The following is a 16,419-nucleotide window of genomic DNA, read 5'->3' as shown; positions in this document are numbered from 1 at the left end:
GGAACTATTTTGGCCACATTGTTGACAAAATATTTAGTGCATTGATAGCATTGTCCTTGAATCCACAGCATTGTCTATGAATTTGAAGAGTCTTATGAATTTCCAACCACTCCATACAATGTTTAAAGAGTTAGTTTTACCAAAAATAAAAATTCTCTCATTATTTACTCACCCTCATCCCATCCCAGATAAGTATGACTTTCTTCCTTTTGCAGAACATAAACGAAGATTTTTTTAAAGAATATTTCAGCTCAGTAGGTCCATAAAATGCATGATAGCCAGAACTGTGAAGGTCCAAAAAGCAAATAAAAGCAGGAAAATAGTAATCCATAAGACTCCAATAGTTTAATCCATGTCTTCAGAAGACATATGATAGGTGTGGGGAAAAAGAGAGATCAATATTTATGTCTCTTTTTGCTACAGTATAAATCTCCACTTTCACATTCTTCTTCTTTTGTTTTTGGGCAATTCACATTTTTCATGCATATCAGCACCTACTGGTTGGGGCTGGTCAAAGGTGGAGATTTATAGTAAAAAAGAACTTTATATATAAAATTATTAATAAATATTCATAAGCTATACTATTGGAATATTAGATAAATAAAGGTAAAATCAAATGATGCAAAATGTAATTACCTAACTCGTCACCTTTGCTTTGTCAGGAATCATTCACATTCAGTCAAATTACACAAAATAAGTTATTAACAAATGGTGAAGATCATTCTCACTGAGATGTGACTGAATGCACATGAAAACACAAAACAACTTAGCTCTGCAGCATCTGCCTTCTCACGCATGATTTGCATACTGAATGATGCTACAAGAGCAAGTCACATGTACAGATAAAATCTGTTCCTTAAAAAATGATAGTAATTATATCAGCTAAAACTAAGATTTAGAATTCCAGTTTTTGAGTTTACAGTGCTGCTGGGCTTCTCAGCATGTGTTTGAACAATAACACTTAGTGAGTTTACCAATGTTTAAATACATTTGAGATGTAGAAATATGCAATGTTAATTCTGTATACATTAGATTGAGAGACTGAGATCTGAAAATAAGGAGGTTTCAAAACTTGAACTGTTGCCAAAGCTTGAAAATAGGCCATTTTGGGAAATTGCATTGTAATGGAGTCAATGGATGGATAACTTGCTTTGAGCTGTACATCATTTCAAGACAACTTGTCATTGTATAAAAAAACAATCATAACAGGATCACAACTGACTATAAATATTGAACAGGGTAAAAGTCAAAGGTCTCACATTACCATGAAAGCCTTTTATTGAACTGAAATATAAAAAAAGATTTTTTATGTAAATAATTTCTCAGTAGTTTATTCCTGTTGATTGTGACTTTAATAAAATTGAGACAAAAACAACTTGTGTGTTGAAGGTATTGAAGTTTTGAATTTTGATATTAATATTTCACATTGTGCATCTTTGTCTGAATATTCATAAGTATGAAGTTCTCATAGACCTCCCTAATAGATGTATTTGCATATAATATATTAGATATTATTTTATAAAATCATACTATAGCTTCAAATTATGTCATAATGTGTAATGCAAAAGGAATTTAGAAATTACTAAATTTCTAAGACCCCCCCAAAAAAACATTATTTTTGGGAGAGAAGGTAATTCTTCCTCGGAAATGAACATTATGAATGATAAAAGTGATTTTATAATACATTTCCAAAAACCAGCTGGTTAAGGTAACGGATGGTCTCAGGTAGTTCAGAGTTTGTAAGGTTTTTTGTAAAAGCAGTTCATTTTCATTAGAGTAATAAAATATCATTTAAACGAATCCAAGCGGATGGATCCAGATCTTCAAGGCTGATCATCTTGTATACGCTATAAGGTCCACCTACTTGTATGTCTCAGTCCTTGAGTCTTCGGCTTTTCTGAAAAAAATGTCTTTTTTCAGCGGCACAGAAGTCTCATCATATTGAAGGAGGATTTCATTGTGATCCTCCCGGCTGTTTTTCACCAAGTGATAATAGCTCCCAGATGTCCTACTGATGAATCAATGGTCCTTTTTAGCCCAGTTCTTTCATCATTGTTTCCCTTTCTTTATATCAGTAGGATGTATGCTTGAAAGTGTTGGCTGTCAAAATAATAGCTGATTAACCATCAACAGTATGTGGAACTCAAGACATCAGTGATGTAACATTTGGCACTGCAGTCACCCGTCTCTCGTGCTTGGGTCTCTGATTTTCACCTTTCATCTCACCTATAAACTGTGACAAAAGAAAATGCCAGAGATGCACACACAATAAGTTTGAATAGAATGATTTTACAGTAGGTTCTGAAGGCACTTGATTTCATTACAGATAGCAACTCTGTGTTCCATATAGAACAGGGCCCGAAGGTGACCGGACTTGAGAAGACAGCTATCTTTACACACCTAAAGAAAACAACTGTGAGCAGGCTGGCATAATCTTAAGAGGACACAGTTTGGAATTCAGTGGACCACTCTCTTGTTCCTATATTTTTGTTTATCGGAGCCCTGAAATGAAAATTCAATGATTTTCAGTGAGAGAGAGAGAGAGAAAGAGAGAGAGGGTGTTCATCGTGCCAATTGCATTATGACAAATAGCAGTTTGGTAACAAATAAAAAAAACAAAAAAAAAAAACAATAGAAAATAATGGATAAATCAGGTGCCCTGTATGGGTTTATCAGTACTTGTTAAAGTATTTCAGCCATTGTATCTGTGAAAACACAAAGGACACGTACATATGAAAGCACCATCTGCAAGCAAACTTTAGATCAAGACAGTACCCCACACACAGCTTTAAAAAAATAACACGTCTTGGTGGAGCCCTGATCCTCATATTGATAACATTAGAGTACAGCAAACTATAAAAGCATGACTGTACTTGACATACTTATTTTCAGACATACACCTAGAGTGTAAGTACATGGAAAGTAAAAAAAAAAAAAAATATCAATTTGACATTTTTCCAATGAGCTTTCATTTTTGTTCCCATCGCTGGTACTGTACTTTTTTTTTAAACATGTAAGCTTCCTGTTGTACCAGCACAACGTGGTTCAATATGATGTATTGTGGCATAATGAGGTCATTGATGACAGTAGCAGACATTTAACAAAGCAAACATGTAGCGATGGAAATACATGTTGTGTATTTGTGCTTTGAAAGATTCCCCTATTAGGTCTCTGAAGCCATACTTTGATAAGAATCCAGGTACATCTGTTCTCTTCTTTATAACACTGACAACTGTAATGGAATTTTCCTCCAGATCTTAAGTGGACTCCAGTGTAAAACTGATGTCAATGCATTAGTGAGGAACAGATTTCCTCCATGGCTTCCTCTTCATTCACACTGATCTAAAACCTACGTTCCTTTTGTGTAGACGGGATGAATCTTTGGTTGTTGTGTTCAGGCAGTCCGAGTTAGCCAAAATCCCTATGAATGCTAAAAGCTGAGTTCCAACTCTATATGATGCGGTCACCTTCGGAGGCCAAGCAAGACCAACAGCAGAGTGAGACAAAGCTGCCATATATGCACTGCAGTGGGAGTGGCCAGGGATCTTATATCTATATAAATAAAGACAAAATACATCTTATGTTAAGTAAAATACTCATTTGCATATCAATTAAGGTACTTAAAAATCACTATATAATTCATCAACAATCTTTCTGTAATGAGATGGGTCATTGACAAATAAGGTGATAAAAATGAGAACTCTAGTCTAAAAATGTAATTTAAAACACGTGTTTAATAGAACTGTAAAATTTGTGTTCATGTTGGTTTCATAAACTTTGAAAAAACTTTAATAGCAATTTCTACAAAAATGCATTTACTGACTGTCAAGTGGCGTAACTATCACGTAAAAGGTTTTAAAATACTTTCATTATCTCTTGAATACACATGAGTGTGCACAGTTTTATCACAATAATATATCAAATAATAATTTCAAAACAGTTTTCAATTACATTTTTTTTTTCTCCCCTTTTTCTCCCCAATTTGGAATGCCCAATTCCCAATGCACTCTAAGATCTCATGGTGGCATAGTGACTTGCCTCAAACCGGGTGGTGGAGGACAAATCTCAGTTGCCTCCGCATCTGAGACCATCAACCTGTGCATCTTATCACGTTATAGCGACCACTTTTTTTTATTTAAGGTAAAACAAAATATATTTTTGTATCATGATTTTTTGAGTCACAAACATCAGGACATTTTTAGGTTACTTTAGAATATTTTAAAATTTCCTTTTCATAAAAATGTAGAAATACTTATATGTTTTTTTGACAATAGACTTGCCTTTGGTGGACAAAAGTTTTTCAAATATTAATAATATATTTTTTTTAAATGTTTTTTTTAAAGAAATAATAAAACATTATTCCAAACCACTTATGGCAAAACATTTTTTTTCAAGAATTTCAGCTTTTAAGAAGACTTCTATTTAAAAAAATATATATAATAATTACTTTGAATCAGAAATTGTATTGCATTGTAATATGTTCATCATAGTCAAGATGTATTCAAGTAATTGCTATGTGTGAATTGCATTTTAAATATATTTTTGAATAACTTAATAGATCCGGACAAAAAAAAAAAAAGAAAGAAAAAAAAAAAGAAATGAGCATCATGTCATTGACCCAAATAATGTTGAGAGTGTAATGAGTGTTGTCTATGGCTTCTTTATAATATACATGCCTTTTTGCAATATGCTATGGTTTTAATTCAAAAGACAGAAAGAAAAACAGTTATTCTAATAACTTTTAAAGCTTAATGAAAATAGTTATGCAAAGAGTCGTTAAAGGAATGTTCCGGGTTCAATACAAGTTAGCTCAGTCGACAGCATTTGTGGCATAATATTGACTACCATCAAATTTATTTAGATTCGTCCCTACTTTTCTTTAAAAAAAGAAAAAATCTTGGTTCCAGTGAGGCACTTACAGTGGAAATCAATGTGGCCAATCTGCAAATGTTAAAATACTCAATATAGACATAGTTTCAAAAGTATAGCCACAAGACATAAAGAATATGCGTGTAAACATTATTTTAGTGATATAATCACTTACTACATTTTCTGTGTAAAGCTATAGTCAATTATACAACTTCATTACCATGACGATGTAATGACAACAAACCCTGAAATGAATGTAAAAATTCAATTTTAAACAACTTTACAGCTCAAATAATTCATGGGTTTTAACAGAAGAATTAATGCAAGTGCTTTTATAAAATTATAAGCTTCAAATTTCTGTGTTTAAACCCTCCAAAAATTGGCCACATTCACTTTCATTGTCCCCATTCACTTCCACTGTAAGTGCCTCACAGTAACCACGATTTCTGCTTTTTCTAAGAAAAGGAGGGATGAGTCGAAATTAATTTTGTGGTAATCATCATTATCCCACAAATGCTGTGGATTGAGCTTAACTTGTATTGAACCTGGAACATTCCTTTAAAGCAACCCTGCAAGCTGATAAATTGTCTTGCTACGGACACTGGAATCATAGATAATACAACCCAAGTTGTGTGTTATTATAAAGACTGTACATGTATTCCAATTAAACAGGTTATCAGCAAAAGTTACATTACATAATTGTTTTTATCAATTGTAATGTATTAATTGAATCCATTTAAGTTTCGAGATAATAACATGACATTAATAACAATTAGGCTTATTGAATTTCAAGGCAATTAAAAAAATGTCTTATATAGCCTACTTACTACTACTGGGTGGCGGGTCTCGACACTCTCCTTCCTCTATGGTGACATCATCTATGGCGATATCCCCTTCAATACCAGCACCTCGTATGCCCTCCAATACAATCTGCATACATGGACAGGAAACAAAACCAATTAGATATTTTCTACTTGTAGTAGCTTTTCCTACAGTCCTTTTGTCATTTTGAATGGAAGTGTATAATGTATATAGCACGTAAAGTAATTCTTCAGCTTTTCACTAGAAACCACAAAGTTTATACAGGCTTACAAAAGTTTGGAAAGAGAAAAGCTTGGCAGGCTCTACAGGGTAAATTATCTATATTGATTTTCCTCAAAAGGGAAAAGTTTATGATAGTAAGAAAGCTACACAGTACAGTACATCCTCACTGAACTAGGAAAATTCAACAAACTCAATTTGGTAAAAGCTAGAGGGTGAAATGAGCTTCAGTTTACAATGTTTTTCCTTTGGAAGAGAACTACAGTGGTTGAAGAAATCTGGGTAGGCTTTCTCTCACCTGGAAAGAGGACGTGGGATGGATGTTAACTCTGGCTTGCCTCCAGCGGTCTCCTTGATTCCCACTCAAGGTCCACACAGACGCATCCTGACCTGACTGGCTCTTCTGCCTCAAATATACGTTTAATGTTCCTTAAAAAAAAGGCACACGGACACTGTATCAACTGATAGCGTAAGATGCAATATGGCAAAATAACATAATGTCTAAGTCCTTTTAGCCTTTTCTCTGTGTTACGTAGGAGCTGCAAGGTTCAGCTCATCTCCATCAAGAACTACAGAAAAAATCTGTCATAAAAGTGTTAAGAACACAAGCACTACTCTATATACTGAATATATACTATAGTGTTACACTCTCATTTAAGCTGATGAAAGGAGAAGAATGGAGGAAATCTGTATTACTCTCTGAGATGTCCAAAACCTAGTGAGCTGCCTCACTGCATACTGCATATATAGGTAGCATCTTAACTGAAATTGAACCTCACAAGTGACAAAACTGTCAACAAAATTGACCGAAATCTGGTCTCTTTTTATATTTATGAAAATTTCAGCAGCTACAAAATCCTCTAGTTTTAATCATATTTAACTATGTGTATTGCTACATTTGAGTATTGAACATTTAACTCATTTTGTCTTCCATCTTGGATTTATTTTTACACCTGCCTTAGAATTTTGCAAAAACAAGTTATCTTAGGAGGAAGCATAATTAAGTTACCTAGACTTTATAAAGTCTACATTCAAAAACGTGCCTATGATGCCTCCGAAAGCAGCTCTGTAGATAAGAGCAAGTGCTACAGAGATGTTATGCTATTACTGCAAGGATAAAGTGTTCTGGAAAAAAACACCTTAAACCTGAGTGGAACATTAGAAAACACAAAAGAATCTTGTTGCTTTCCCCTTTTGTTTTTGCACACTCTTTAAAGCCACTTGTGCATGTTTTATATCTAAAGAGTTATCTAACCATGTATTCTCTGTTCATTGCTGTGCAGCCAGACAGAAGATCTTGTTGGGCACATGGGTTTTTAACCCCAGACGCCCTATGAGAGCACGTGTAAAAAGCCAGGAAGAGCATATACCCTGGCATGTTGGAATTAGCCCACACTTTCTATTCTGAAAGCACACAGCTTTGTGAAGCAGAAAATTGCAGTTACAAGCTTGTCTGTGGGGCTGTTGAGGTCATCATCACTGTCCCAGAAGTGCAACTACATGTCCAGCACAAGTATAGTGGCAGAAAGTGGGCATGAAGATGGACCATAGAAATGTATCTATAGCGCAGATTGAGTTATAGGTCAAAGTCATTTACAGCACTTACAGATACCTAGAAGATTTAATAGCAAGTTTTTCCATACCAGAGAGAGCCAGCCTGTAGACTGCAATTATCTGACTTGCGTGTTAACACATACAAACAATACATTTGTCTATATGGCGGCAATAACACCAGCAATTTGCACAATGTTCATTCCAAAAAAACAAACAAACAATCAAACAAACAAACCCAAAAACAAATTGGGCATTATTCCAACACATGAACTAAGAGGTGGTTATCAAGAAAATAAAAAATGGCTTTTTATATCTGTCTATTTAGAGGTAATAGGAACATGCAACATGCAGTCAGTTGAGGAAACAGGGTAATTGTTGGGGTAACACAATCTGGTATATATACAATATTTCTCAAAAGTGCAAATACCTTTAATAATTATTCTTATCACCCAGCTATTTTATATCCTAACAGTTTATTTGTGGATATGAAATACCATCCTTACTGTCAGCTTTTTGCTAGTTCTAGTTTTGCACTGAGTTCCTGCTAGACTTGCAAAATGACATATTTTCAAAATTGACTAGTGGGTAAGTTGCCTGAATAACTAGTCAATTAATCAGTCTTAAGGAAGCTCTGTACAATTAGGCTGGTTTCAGATTCACCTGATCTCAATCGGAGGCATATTTTTAGGGGGCATTTACATAAGATGCATTGTTGCATTCAAAACACTTTTACTTAGCCCAATGGAATGGGACAAAATCCAGGGTTCACGATGCCTTGGACTTCAGCAGGATTATTTTTAACTTGACATGGTTTCTTGAAAGAGCTAAATATTTTTGTTGGTGAAAAGATGCAACTTTCCTGAGAGGGCACTGTCAGTCTAGTAATTATAGAAGCGCCACAAAAAATAAAATAAATAAATAAAATGTAGATAGATAGATATATAGATAGTTAAATTGATGACAGACAGATAGATAGATAGATAGATAGACAGATAGACTACTTGACCTCACAAAACAGCTAGTCAATCGTTGGACCAGTTCACCAATCGACCATCGTGACCCCTCCCTACCCTACCTGCAGGGTTCCGACCTGTTTTAAAAATATTTTTTTTATGACTTTTCCATGGCCTTTCCAATCATTTCGGATTACTGGATAAGGATTTTCAAAAATCATTTTGATTCAGATAGATCTGCTAATGAATTATTAGACCAATTTGTAAACCGGTTTGAACAATTCTTTAAAAAGAACTGATTCAAAAAGCACAAATCGGACAACACTATGGATTGCAAGCATGTTTTGCTCAAAACAAAAGAGAAATATCTGGCCGATTAAATATTTTAGAGCAGAACTAACCACAAAATGCATATTCACTTCAGAAATTTCCAAGATTTTTCCATGACTTGTAAGATAGTATGAGTTTTCATGTCTTTTCCAGGCCTGCAAAACAAAATGTAAAAATTCCCTGATATATGCAGGTTTTCCATGACCGTGGGAACCCTGTACTTGATACCCTGAAAGACAGAACACTCAGCCCCATATTATTTGCTCCACAAACCAGTGACAGTGTAATTTACTGACCAGCAGAATTATAATGTCAAACAAGCTGTACTTAGCACTGAGGTTACAGCTGACTGCACATCAAAACTAATTAGAAGCCACAAACAATTAAAAAAAGTCATTTGCATACATTTCTCCACAGTTGATCACATCAGGAGTCCTCAGGATGGCTGTTTCATTACAATACATGCTGTATAACAGAAGACCTGCAGACACCCGAATGATATCTGCTTTCAGTCTTTTACTATGTTGTGTTTGCATAGAACAGTAACCCACCAATATGCTTTCCATACATGTGGTAGTAGAAACTGATGCAGTATGTTGGATTGCTGACCACATTTCCGTAGGGATTTTTCGGGGCAACATTGAAGGATGGGGTCAACAGTCTTGCCTTGTCACCTTCTAGACGTGGCCGTGAGGTCTCAATGTACATGTAGAAGCCTGTACAAAATGCACAATTACCAAACAATGAACTCAACACATCAAAGTAGCCTAACAACAGCAGCTACAAACAGTTAGAGCAGTGAGCACAGCATCTTACATTTGCAATGACATTTTCCCAAGTAGCCTCAAAATAATAAATGCTAGAATTACATAGTTTTAGCTAGTGGCTTCTACCTTGAAATATAGACTGAAAACAAAGCTAATCTAAATATGTGATTCATGTGGTAATCTAAATGACAGTTGTTCTGAATTGCTTTGGCTCAATTCTCGAATTATAATTATTTTTTTCAAAATATTAAGTTCAAATCTCTGAACAATTAGATTCTTGTTCACACCAGATTTGAATTTCTTATTCATTTAAGCAAATTGCACGTGTTTTGGCACAAGTGCAAAAGAGAAAGTACAACTGACAACAATTTGCACAATAACTAAATGCACGTCTTGCTGAACAAAACTGATGAGTTGATTCTCAGTGAAACTGTCATACTCTTCACAACTTCTAAACATTATTTCATTGTGTGAGCCATCACATGCAAAATAATCCATTCAATTATCAAAATGTGTCAGACATACATGTATATTCCATGAATATCTATGACATGGAATGTTGTTTCATTATTTTTAATTTTTTTTGCATGGATGTCATTTTGTGGCAATTTTCTGTTTACTATATATGACTTTACATGTGACAAAAATGTGTAAAAATGGACATGCAAATGTGAATTTTCTGTTTACGTACAAATGTGCATATCTTTTTTTCTGTGTACTACAGTATTGTACTGTATTGACTTTTCCCTGTAAACGATTTACCTACTGTTGAAATCGGTATCTACAAAGCTCGGTGTGATACGCAATAGCATTCAGCTAGACAAAACTGACATTCTTGTGTAGTACAGTAAGCAGTCATTGTCAACAAAAAAGTAGAACAAAAATGAAATTTGTACATAACAAACATTTCCAGGGCTGACTGCCATGGTGAAAAAACATCTAAACATCTAAACATTTTGACCAGTATGGCTCACACGATGACAAAAAAAAAAACTTTTCATTTTAGTGACATTGGCCAATTTACTGACACAATAACTAGGTTTTAAAGCATGAATTAAATGTTTTGGGTGAGTTACTACATTTTGCAGACATGCAATAGAGTTGTGATGACCCATAAAACAGTTGTGACAATTGCATTTACAGTTTAGAGAATGTTAAGACTGTTTCAAAAAATGAGCCAAAGCGATTGAGAAAAACTGTAACTTTTTAAAATCAAAAGTATTATTAAACATCACTGAATCAACATGAATACATTAGGTTGCACCAGCAAAACAAATTTTAAGGGCTAGATCAGATAGAAATAGAACTTTACGGTAAAAATAGCGGGTTATCACTCTGTACAGTGTATAAATCCCACATAAAAAACAAAATGTAAATTAATTTATGCTGAGGGGTTATTTTATGTATTTCAATATATAAAATACCCTTGTTTGTATTACAGATATCACATGATACATATCAGACCATTTTATTGGGGCAAGTTGTCACCTGTGTTTCAAATGTATACAATTTCTTAATTATAGGCTTATATATGTTGGCCAAAACAGTGGTTTGTTATTTCTGTACGGTTACATTTTTGTAGTTTCATAAACTGTTTTGAATTTTGTATTGATTTAATGTTTAAATTAAGCTAAAAGCCTATATTAGGCTGTTTAATGGAGGTTCCATTGTGACAACTTACCCATATAGTGTGACAACGAGCACCAAACGGTCAACATGTGTTCAAAGAACCATATCTTTTTTCCTGGAGATTATTGTTGGAATTGTTCAATAACATTTATTTGTAACCAAGAAACTGACTTCCAAAAACAAACCTTCCCTGAGAAATATTCACTGAATTACAAATTGTGACTAGCCCGGCCTCCTCTATATATCCATGATGTCAAATCTAGAGAACGAATTAGGTAAATCACAATAATAATATCTGTTAAGTACATGCAACACAAAGTAAAACTTGATAAAGAGAAAACACTTGATAAATTGTCACGCTATGAGTGCAAGCTTCAATTCACCTCCATTAAACTTAGCACTGACTAAGAATAATCAATAGGACTCAGTGACTCCACAGCATAGGACAAATGATTTTTCAATTCACATTTTTCATAGCCTTTTAAAATAAACATTTCTTTTCTTTCATATTGGTCGAGAGTGACTTAAAGAGCTATCGACTCTGAGGGATGTTTCACACAAGCCAAGACCTTAACATCAATCAATTCAAATACGTATTTGTTCATATACACCAAATTTATATAAAAATCTCCTTAATATATATATATATATATATAAGTAGATTAAGCCACCAAAAATACTTATTCAGAACTATAATTAACATAGCACTAACATTTTTCAAATTCCTCTACTGTAGTGGCAAAGAACCGTAAGTGCTGATTGCATGGGCGTAGATTTGGCTTGAAAACTGGGGGGTTGCAGCGTGAAACATTTATATGTTTCCGTTGATAATATATATCCCCCCCATCCCCCCCGGGATCTACTCCCCTGGCTGATTGCATTAGTGATGTGTTGACCCATGGACATTATCCAGTTCCACACCGGCTCTGTCATGATCCAATGTCAAGTTTAATGACTGACACAATTTCTCTGAGAGTGCTGCTAATGGAACCCATGGACCTTCTTCCCCTAAACAGCCTCCAATTGAAAGACAGCCTGCTGCACTCCTTTAGCAACATGAGAAATTGAAAGTGCCTTTGGACACTAATGTTATTAGCCCCTCTCTTCACTTTTGCTGAGGAGATGAGTAGTCTACTCAACATCTGCTGTTCCACTGATGAATGACAATTAATTGAATTATTTGTGAAAATTAGACACTTGTGATCTGTTCTTCTAAGTCATTAGTCTGAGTAAATCTATCTATATCTTCATATCTATAGTTACTGGTATTTTTTTAGACTTTTTTATGTGAACATCTGTTGGTGCAAATGATTAGCAAGAATCACTAATTACTTTAAGATTGAGTGGCAGATGTGCAGTGTGTTTGTAAGTGTACCTTGTTTAGAGCCAGTACGGTCGCTGCTGGGCCCGGTGTTGGGTGTATATTTAGTGTTCCTGCTGGCAGCGCTATGTCTTGTCCAATCAAACTCTTCCGTTTTATCTTGAGTTAACATACAGATGGTTTCCTCATCAAAGCCACAGTGGAACTTACCTATGGAGGATACAGCAAAAAAATAAGCTGTTTAGCCTATTTTTTAGATTGCAATTGAATTGCATAATCTTTAACACAAATTTAATTAATAAAACTTTAGTACATTTAAGTTTTATTAATTTAAAGATTACACAATACATTTTGATGGAATTTTGTTATGAAATTGAAATGCATAAATCTTAAATATAGATTAAAATAGTTTTCTGAGTGAGTGTGTATGAGATGGATGTGGAACTTTAAGGGTTAGTTCACAAAAAATGAAAATTCTCTCATCATTTACTCACCCTCATGAAATCCCAGATGTGTATGACTTACTTTCTTCTGCAGAACACAAACAAAGATTTTTAGAAGAATATCTCAGCTCAGCTGTTCTATTCAATGCAAGTAAATAGATACCAACATTTTGAAGCTCCAAAAGCACAAAAAGGCAGCATAAAATGAATCCATAAGAATCCAGTGGTTAAATCCATGTCTTCAGAAGAGATATGATAAGTGTGGGTGAGAAACAGATCAATATTTAGGTCCTTTTATGCTATAAATTCTCTTCCCTGCCTAGTAGGTACTGATAGGCACAAAGAATGCGAATTGCCAAAAACCAAAAGAAGAAGAATGCGAAGTGGAAGTGAAGACTGATTGTAAAAACTTAAATATTGATTTGTTTCTCACCCACTCTTATTATATCGCTTAAGAAGACATGGATTTAACCACTGGAGTCTTGTGGATTACTTTTATGCTGCCTTTATATGCTTTTTGTAGCTTCAGAATTTTGATCGCAATTCACTTGCATTGTATAGAGCTTCAGAGCTGAAATAATTCTAAAAATCTTTGCTTGCATTCAGCAGAAGAAAGTCATATCTGGGATGGCATGAGGGTGAGTAAATGATGAGGGAATTTTCAATATTGGGTGAACTATCCCTTTAAATGCAGAGAGCATCTACAAAGCTAAAGCAGATAATTTTAGAACAACATGAGGCTAAGAAAATGACAGAATTTTGGGTGAACTATCCCTTTGAGGTAAAAACAACAAATTTTTACAGTGTGCTTCTTTTAAATGCTTTTATTGTTGTTGTTTTTTTGCTTTTTTGTTTTTACTAATTCAAAACATACTCACTCCAATGAGGATTCACTGGTGCTGTAAAACAGAAGAGAAAATAAGTTAGAAAATGTGAAATTCCAACTGTGAGAGAGTATACAGTTAATAGTTTAGTAATAAACCATTATAAACAACAGCAGGGGACATGGAAAGGGGAGAGTGCTGTTTGCCCTTGGAGAGCGGTGTTTAGAAAGTGCTTTGGCATCATTACCATGTATCACACAGTTAGAGAGGGAAAATTAAATAATGTCTCAGTGCAGGAGGGGGTGTTTGTGTGGGGAGAGGTCGCCATGGGGCTGTGAAATGCTCCGGTGAACCATAAAGACCTGTATCTCTCTTCATTCAATTCCAAAGCAGCCTATCTGTGCCTATCTGAGCAGGCAGCCTCATTGAGGGCTAAAGGTGCATTGTGGATGAAAAGGTTTCAGAGTGCATGTGTGGAAAAGATAGGGAGACTGAAACGGATCCCAATTTCACCAACTAAGCTCAGTGCCTTAATAGAATAAAAAAAAAGCCTTGGCGCAATCCTGTTTAAGTCAGAAAATGTGTCTGGATACTCCAAGAGCAGTGATTCCGCTAAGCTGTGAATTCCTGGGTAGGGTAGGGTAGGAAAAATCAATGGACATCCTCTCAAGGATCAGAAAATGTTTGAAGATATAATTTTATGGAAATTATTTTTTCAGAGCTCCAACTTGGGCAGGAGGACTTAGAGAAATATGTTAAATGGTTAGTTTACATGAAGATTCTGTCATAATTTACATAAAACCATTCCAAACCCCAATACAAAATGAGATGTTGGACAGAATGTTAACGACTGACAGCTTCAGTCACCATTCACTTTCATTTTATGGAAAAAAGATGCAATGAAAGTGAATGAAGCTAACAATCTGCCTAACATCTTTTGTGTTTCACTGAAGAAAGAAAGTAATCCAGGGTGGGACAACATGAGGGTGGGTAAATGATAGCCGAATTTTCATATTTTGGTCAACTATCCCTTTAATGGTGTTGCTCATATGTATGTTCCTGGAGTTAAAGGAGTACAGTGAGACTGGGAGTGAAAAATGTCATCAGTTCTGGAATTTTATCAGGCTCTTATAATGAGAGAGATTAGCCCAACAGCATTCAAATGCAGCAGATGTTCATAAGGGGTTGACAATGTAAATGTCTGCTTTGCGAACTCCAGGGGGAACAGCTCCACACAAAATTGATGATAATTGTTTGTTTTTTTTTAAGTATAAAATTGCCAGAAGGTTGAAAGCAGGAAAATCAATTATCTAATGTCTGTTTACATAAACACATTTTTACACATTTTACAAATGAACGAATGAATGAATGAACAAATTAATTTAGTCAAGGAACACAAAAGCCCTTTTCCAAAACAGCTGCCTTACTGACTTCGGCCTATATTAGCAGCTGCCTAAACATCCTGCAGTGTCTTGATAACAAAATTTCTGTCAAAAATGTAAAGAAATGGCAAAAATATGCAACAGGATGATAATTAAATTATTTTAATTAAAACATACTGCTGACAAAAATATGACAAGGAAGAAACAAATAAGGCTTTCACAAGGTCTTACTTAACTTCTAAAATAGTTTTTTATCATTCTGCATATTATTAAACATTACTATAATGCTATTTATGTTGATTAAAATTATATCAGTCAAATTATGTGTGAGTAAAATAGACTAAAAATACTAAATATGACATGACAAAATATTGACTAAATTTAAAGGAAATTTTTGTCAAATGTTAGGCTTAGGCTTAAAATTGTCAGTAATTTCTCTTATAAAATTGCAATTTTATCATAGTAATCGCCACACATAGTTCACTCCAAAAGGATTGTCTACTGTAAAACATGTTGAAGTTAGTGGACAGGTTCATTAAGTGATGAGCTGTTGCCTCACAAAAGCAGTTTATTCAGCACACTAAAGCATCTCCTCCATAGACATCCATTCAAAAAGAACAGCCTCTGGTTTTCTCGCCAGTGTACCACTGCGTTATGCTTTGTTTTGCTAACTTTATAGGCTCCCCCTAGGTAGAGGGATTCTGACTAATAGTGCTTGGGATGCGAGACTCGCAATTCATTTCAATAGAGTTTGACAATAATATGTTGCTAAGCTAACAATGCAATACTAAAAAAAGCAAAAAAAGTACATACACAATTACTAGATAAAATAGTCAATCTTTTTTTTAATTTTTTTTTTTTTTTACATTTTCTCCCCTTTTTCTCCACAATTTGGAATGCCCAATTCCCAATGCTCTCTAAGTCCTCGTGGTGGTGAAGTGACTCAATCCGGATGGCAGAGGACGAATCTCAGTTGCCTCCACGTCTGAGACCGTCAATCCACGCACAACTCACCATGTGACCCACCAAGAGCGAACCACATTATAGCGACCACGAGGAGGTTACCCCATGTGACTCTACCCTCCCTAGTAACCGGGCCAATTTGGTTGCTTAGGAGACCTGGCTGGAGTCACTCGGCACGCCTTGGATTCGAACTCGTGACTCCAGGGGTGGTAGTCAACGTCTTTACTCGCTGAGCTACCCAGGCCTCCTAAAATAGTCAATCTATAAATAAACAATTATTTTTTTCCAGATATTTTTCAGTAGTGAATGAAACCATAATTTCTCTTGCCTCATCCACCATATT

The 16,419-nt window shown here is 34.9% G+C and overlaps 1 protein-coding gene across 1 annotated transcript in view; it reads right to left on the bottom strand.

The window, feature by feature from the left end:
- Window positions 1–1,266: 1,266 nt before the first annotated feature.
- LOC127411422 (MAM domain-containing glycosylphosphatidylinositol anchor protein 2-like) overlaps window positions 1,267–16,419 on the bottom strand; it is a 231,381-nt gene continuing 216,228 nt past the window's right edge. Inside the window, exons 12-17 of the mRNA XM_051646973.1 lie at window positions 13,786–13,806; window positions 12,519–12,674; window positions 9,299–9,463; window positions 6,209–6,339; window positions 5,697–5,799; window positions 1,267–3,552 (exon numbers count right to left, since the gene is read on the bottom strand). Coding sequence (XP_051502933.1) covers window positions 3,464–3,552; window positions 5,697–5,799; window positions 6,209–6,339; window positions 9,299–9,463; window positions 12,519–12,674; window positions 13,786–13,806 — 665 coding nt within the window. The 3' untranslated portion in view covers window positions 1,267–3,463. The remainder of the gene's footprint in view (window positions 3,553–5,696; window positions 5,800–6,208; window positions 6,340–9,298; window positions 9,464–12,518; window positions 12,675–13,785; window positions 13,807–16,419) is intronic.

This window comes from Myxocyprinus asiaticus, chromosome 20 (assembly GCF_019703515.2).
Source record: "Myxocyprinus asiaticus isolate MX2 ecotype Aquarium Trade chromosome 20, UBuf_Myxa_2, whole genome shotgun sequence".
In the NCBI taxonomy this organism is placed as follows: domain Eukaryota; kingdom Metazoa; phylum Chordata; class Actinopteri; order Cypriniformes; family Catostomidae; genus Myxocyprinus; species Myxocyprinus asiaticus.
The sequence above is the reverse complement of the archived record's forward strand: the minus strand, read 5'-3'. Positions and strand labels throughout refer to the sequence as shown.